This window comes from Nestor notabilis, unplaced genomic scaffold, assembly GCF_000696875.1.
Source record: "Nestor notabilis isolate BGI_N333 unplaced genomic scaffold, ASM69687v1 scaffold9596, whole genome shotgun sequence".
In the NCBI taxonomy this organism is placed as follows: domain Eukaryota; kingdom Metazoa; phylum Chordata; class Aves; order Psittaciformes; family Psittacidae; genus Nestor; species Nestor notabilis.
Window position 1 is genome coordinate 15,937 of NW_009932417.1, and position 6,541 is coordinate 22,477.

The following is a 6,541-nucleotide window of genomic DNA, read 5'->3' on the forward strand; positions in this document are numbered from 1 at the left end:
AAAAAAAAAAGTCACAATTCCCATAAAGCTGCTGGTAGAGATGGGACTGAATAGCACTCCATGAGGGCATTTTCAGAGGCTCATAGAAGAGCCATGAAAAGAGACAGACTTCTGTCAGTCAAAGCCTGTCAGGTTTACAAATGTTCAAGTGACACCACCAGTTGTTTCTCCCAATTACATGGCTCGGGAATTTCTTTTACCTTACAGCAATTCAAACTGTGCTGTAAATAAACAACTTAAACCCTGAAATAAAATTTCCCTCTGTTGTTTAGCAATACCCAATCTGCAGAGAAATGATCATTCAAAAAACCCACACGAATACAAATTTAACATATAACACTATGCAAGGTGTTTCTACAAAGTAATGACTAGTTCAAACATGCTAGTAATGCCTCAAGTGATGTATGGCATGAAAAAATAAGGAGTATTTTGTCACATCATGTAATAATTACCAGAATAGACAATAGCAATAAAATTATTCAAAAGTACATGAACTCAGAACAGTCATAAAATAATCATTCCTCACAGTAAGAATGAAAGTATACCCTATAATTTGAGCATGGCAGACAGATACGTTATTCATACAGTTTTCTGCATGGATATAATCGAAGTATGCAGGCCTGGTGCATCACATTATATGGATGGCGTAACAACTCAGTAAATGAGCCTATTTTTATTACACACAGAATGAAGTATTAATGCTCTTCCATTTAGGGCTGTTAGCAAAACACTTCCTTCAAATCCTCAGAAACAAAATGAGAACTAAGGCAAAAATATCCTTACAGATCTATGGTCTTGCTGTTCAGCTATGAAATATTAACAGAGGTACATATTTTGTGCAGTACATTTAAAATCCTTTAGAAGCCAGCATGACTGGTTTGAATGCTCATAATGAAATTTTTAACACAACAAAAACCCAAGCAGAAAGTGCCTGAAAAGCAAGCCAGATTCCAAATCACTTCAAAGATGAAATTTCCAAAAGGAATTATGTATGACTAATGTGCTCAAAGCATCTATGAAAAAGAATAAATTTTACATGCGCACTTCAATTTTACAAGGTTCTACTAATCTTCCAACTTTTTATTTCTAGTATTATTATTTATTTCTGTATGTGCCGGAGATGCACAGCTTTTCAGAATAAATTATCCACATTAAATACGTTTTGCCAATTCCTTAAATGTAGGTTCAGGAATGTTGCATCCTTGCGTAATCACTTCTAATACCACGGAATGATATGTTTTGTAGCGTGCACAAAGGAGGAGGTCATACGAATATTCTTCCAGGGGAACAAAAAGATTTTGTCAGCCTAACCCAAAGCTTCCCAGAATCAGTAGTAAAACTCCACTAGAATTCAGTGAGCTTTCCATCAGTTCAAAATATACATGTGTGTGTGTATATATATACACACATATACACACACACACACACACACACATATATATATTACCTTTCTTCAGCTGCTGGTGACGTTCCTCTAGTTTCTGACGAGTCAACTTGAAGTGATCAAGAAAGCAATTCAAGCTCTCCTGAATGAAGTTTGGAGGCATGGGCTGAGTGGTGAGTGTCTTGCAGGTGGCTTTCAGGTGTTCCAATCGCAGACTCAGGCTTGCAAGATGAGTCAAGTCCCGCTGTGAAAGATTGAGGACAAAAAATCAAATCTCACACTTGCCTTGTTAACATAAAGATTTTAGTAAGCTACTGCAGTACAGCTCCTCCACATTACTAGGGCAACAACGTTAAAATACTCCTGTTACACAGGTACCAAAATCTTCCACTCAGATCTGGTGCCCTGGAGGCCTCAAATTTTTAGTTACCTTACTGACTAGGCTAAGCTCCTCTGGGGCATTCTGTGCTCCTAACAGCTTCAGATAAAAATTAACAGGTTTCACCAGACTTACCTGACATAAGTCTTTCAGGACTGCTGAGGGCTGGGAAGCTGAAGAAGTGTAATTTTTAAGCAAGCCATCCTTCTCAATTACAGTCTTCTCAAGATCACTCATTTCCTTAAAATATGCATTTATATCTTCCTGGTACTTTATCTTTCTGGCCACTTCTTCCAAATGTTGAACCACATCTTTCCAGCCTGACAATATTTTCTCCATAACAGTTTTTATATCCACTGTAGAAAGACCTTCTAAAAAGATTATACGAGTTATTGTTATATTAACCAAAACACATTTTGATTAACAGGCATTTAATCTTCCTTCTCTTCAAATACAGGTGCACGCTTGTATTAATATGCAAAAATGCTTTGATTCCAAGTACATTATCCATAAAACTGTATTTATTACTGTGTTTTAGCTTACATTTTCACATTAATAGTAAAATAAAGAGTACAATACTCCACTTCCATTCTTTCTCTTTGATAACTCCTGAATTTATAATGAGCTGACTCTTGACCATCATGATTTTTGCCTAAATGCTGATAATGTAGAATTATGTAAAATTAGCTTTAAGGAAGCTTCCAGTGAATTAATTTTTGGTTTAAATGATTATAGACTCCACAAAGAAAAAGTGAAGCAGCAAGATGGAAGGAAGTGATAAATGCATTGAAAAGGTAGACGGAAATCCTGTCAGCTTGAGAGAGAGGGAGAAAAGTAGACTTGATTAATACGAACATCAAAAAAGCAACACAAAGAAACATGAGGTTATTTCCTACTTACAGTGACTACATGAAACACTTTCTACCCCATTCTTTTGACAAATCAATGCATTACTTGAGGATGCAGCAGCAGCAGAATTGAACAGACCTCCTCAGCCACTCCTCCTCCTCTTATTTCCTCAAGTGCCAGAAGTAACTGACAATTCTGCTACATATGAAGAAATTTCATTGCAATGTACATGCTTGTCATTGCAAGTTTCTGATGCAGATTCTCTTTCAAGGTACTACCATCTTTGTATAAGGCATATTCGGGCCATTTGAACTTAGTAGTTCTGTCATTTAGATAGCATATAAGGAGGAGAGTCACATGGAGGGTTTTTTGCTGCGCTGCTTAAGCAGAGCATAAGAGGAGCCCAGCACTCTGGTCAAGGCAGCCAGCCAGCAGAAGCTGGAACAGGGAACTTGAAGGCTCTGCTCCATAGATCCTCCCTGTGCTTAACACTGGCCATACACGTGGCACGTCTATAATACAGAAGCACAGCAGCTGCAACCAGCCACGTAAGAGGAGCACGCATGCAACGATCGGTCACTGCCATTATGGCATGGCCTTGTATACGTTCCAAGACAGAAATGAATGCCAGTGCTGTGCATTATTCCACACAGGCATAGCTTGGCCTGGATTTGGAGAAAAGGGCTGTCATTCTGAGCTGGACAAAACATACTAGCAGACCTGAACAAAGCCAGGCGCTGTGGATTATTTTGTATAGATCCCAACCTTTACAATGGCAAATAATTAGGAAGCAATTTCTGTATGTTATTCTTTTCCTGATACAAAGCACTTTTTGAACTATGCATTTCTCATTATGATCAACAGATACTGGTTTCGTAGGCATGACCTACTTATTACAGCTGAACAGGTTTATAAAAGAGAAGGAGGGAGCATTTCTGTCCAGGGTTGAAGACAAGGAACAGCTACTAATTTTTACAACCGAATCTCCAGGTTAAATCAGTGGCTTCCAGCAATGAGCTTCAAGGCAACAGCGCCCAGTGTAAAAAGCTTCAACTGTAGTAGGAAGGAGGGGAGGACTGGAGATGCTTAGCAGATTGGGGCATCCAGGCAAAAAGACTGGCTGGAAAACATGTGACAGTTGGGAAAGCCAATGGAAATCAGTATTTTCCAAAAGGGATGCTGGTCAATATGCAGGGCAGTGATACCATCCTCTCACTTGTCTGAATGCTACCAAGTCATAGCAATTTCACCAGAAGCCAAGTACATAGCAGATCTAAAAGACTGTCTCTGGATGATACGAATAGCTCTTTTATGGGGAAAATCACATTTCACTGATGAGGTTTTGTCTCATTATGAAGTGAGATTTTGGTGAGATTCAAAGATTCAACTTTCACTGATGTTAATTATAAGTTTCCATGGATAAGTGTTTTAACTGACAATCAATCATTTTCTTAGGCATGTAGGCTTCTCTCTTGCCTTTGAGCCATAAATTGTGATGATTATCATCAAAACATACTGACAGTTGTTACAAAAAATAAAGCAAGCTACAAATAAAAAGATATACGCACATTTATCAAGCTTAAATTTGGGTTCAAGATTTCCACTTCAGGGCAGTTCCATTTTAGAATTTTATACTTAAATTCTCCACAAAATTGGAATTAAACCACTCATCCCCCCAAAAAAACACGTTATTATTTCAATAATCCTTAAAAGGTTACAAAGAACATACACACGTTAAACAAAGAATATTGTTTTTCTATAAACTTCAGTAAAAACAAAACACATATCAGTAACTAGCAACAGTAACAATAACCAGTGGCTCTGAAGGAAAGAAAATGGAGGTAAAGGAAAGGAATATTTTGTGATGCTTAACTGGAGAGAGCGTATTTCAGTATTCTTTCCCAGAAACCCATCTCATTAAAATCACAAAACAGAAAAACCTTCAAGTTGCTTACCCCTTCCCATTTGATCCAAAAGAATATGTCCACTTCGTTTCAGTTCATCTAATTTTTGACTTTTTTCAACTCTTTCTTTTTCAATCACCTACAAAGTGAACCCCAAAAGAGTACCGAAAGGGTTATTTTTCTTGACACCCACCCACTCACCCCTATAACATGTGTTTTCCCACTCCCACCCAAAACACATTCCGGTTTTCTCGGATACAGCACCATCTAAGATGCATCTTAGCTCTGTTTGTTCAGAAAACAAATGCAAAAAGAGTTAACTCTCCGAAGTACTAGGAAAGTAAGAGACTAGTACAGCAATACCAGGAATAAAAGGGTTGACAATCCTGCTGTGTGAAATCAGATATTGGGACACCAGCTGAAACAAGTCACTTGTGACCAAAAATTGTAATTATTTATTGTGAACCAGTGGAAAAAAAAAGACCTTTTTAAATAGTCCCTTAACCTCTGCAGCCTCTGCTGAGATTTCCAGTAGAAGGGAACAACCTGTTCTCTACAAGTCCAAATAACAAGAACTATAGCACACTAGCTATCCACTCATTAGCACTAGTGCTTCACTCTGCTTCATAAACAAATGGTGAGGGACATCCTATGCAACTCCAAGATTTTTAGAGGAACAAGTTCCCCCCTTAAATTATAAGTATTGGTGAATGTTCCTGTGTGGCTCAATAGGTAGAATGCATCCCCAGAGGAAAGATGAGTTCCTTGGCCACAAGGCCACAACTTCAATATCCTCTGTGATTACAATAAAATATCTCCAAATTAAAATGTTTTCAAAACTAATGGCCCAGGTCATTACTCTGCTTTAGACTTACTACGGTAAATTCAGAACAGCATGCATTTATTTGCGGAGTTGGGAAGAACAAACACTGTCCTACCCACTTAGAACCTAATCATTTAAAAGCAGTGCTGTTCATGGGAACCTAGTGTTCATCTTGGAGCCTATTTTAAAGGGCTACAAACATTCAGAAAGATCTATAAATAAACTGTTGGGAGGGTTGTTTTGGTTTTTATTTCCACCAGCACTGCCATTCCAAACATTCCTACTGGCACCATTTTGTACTACAGCACTGAGAAGGAGCCTCCTTATTTTTAAGTATTGTCTTTGATTTCAAAAACAGGTTCAGGTCCTGCTAAAGCTCCAATAAGACTTCATTAGCAAAGCATGCTCAGCCCTCATTGGCAAAGCATGCTCAAGGAACAAAAAAGGATAGAATATATTCCTGAAACAAAAGGAATAAAAGATAAAATGACTACTTCATGGATCCCACAGGATCCTGTAAAATTATGTATTCTGTCTTGCAGGTCAGTAATATCATACATGAATCATAACTCCCAGGTTTTCTCAAAAATTAATAGGGCAAATAACATGACCAAACGTTATAACAACAGACCCCTTTGGACCCGCACAGTGTGTGCAAAGTGTCACAGCATGATTTGAGGGGTCCATCTCTGCCAAAATTACAGAAACGGTGTCAATCAAGCCCATCTCCAACTGTGAAACATGAAACCAAAATATTACTGCTTAGTAGAAAAGATACTAATCCTGAAGACAAACATTTATTAGAACTCCAAAAAAGAATTCTGCAATACGTTTTTAAATTTCCTGTGGACTGTGCAACCCAACAGCAGCAAAAATTTGTGTCCAGCTAGTCAGATTTCCGTATATGTCCAGTTCCAAAACTATTTAATTAAAGGACTTAGTCCCTACAGAGCATGCGGATCAGCCCACACCTCCAGCTGACAGCCAGCTTAGAGACAAAATATACTATTCACTGGAACACTATCTCCCCGTTTTACCTTTAACTTTTCTTTCATGTTTGAAGTCTCTCTCATCTTCTTGTACTCTTTGATGTCTGTGGCCTGAATCACAGATTTTGATTTTGAAATCCAGTTCAAGAGCTCAGCACTTTCAGCATCAAACCTGGTTTAAAAGGGCAGACAATTTTTTTGGTCATCTTTCCC

At 38.1% G+C, this 6,541-nt stretch overlaps 1 protein-coding gene across 1 annotated transcript in view; it reads right to left on the reverse strand.

The window, feature by feature from the left end:
* Positions 1-6,541, reverse strand: part of LOC104407187 (utrophin-like) — a 116,645-nt gene that overhangs the window by 15,834 nt on the left and 94,270 nt on the right. Inside the window, 4 exon segments of the mRNA XM_010016388.1 lie at positions 1,448-1,628; positions 1,899-2,134; positions 4,568-4,655; positions 6,377-6,500. Coding sequence (XP_010014690.1) covers positions 1,448-1,628; positions 1,899-2,134; positions 4,568-4,655; positions 6,377-6,500 — 629 coding nt within the window.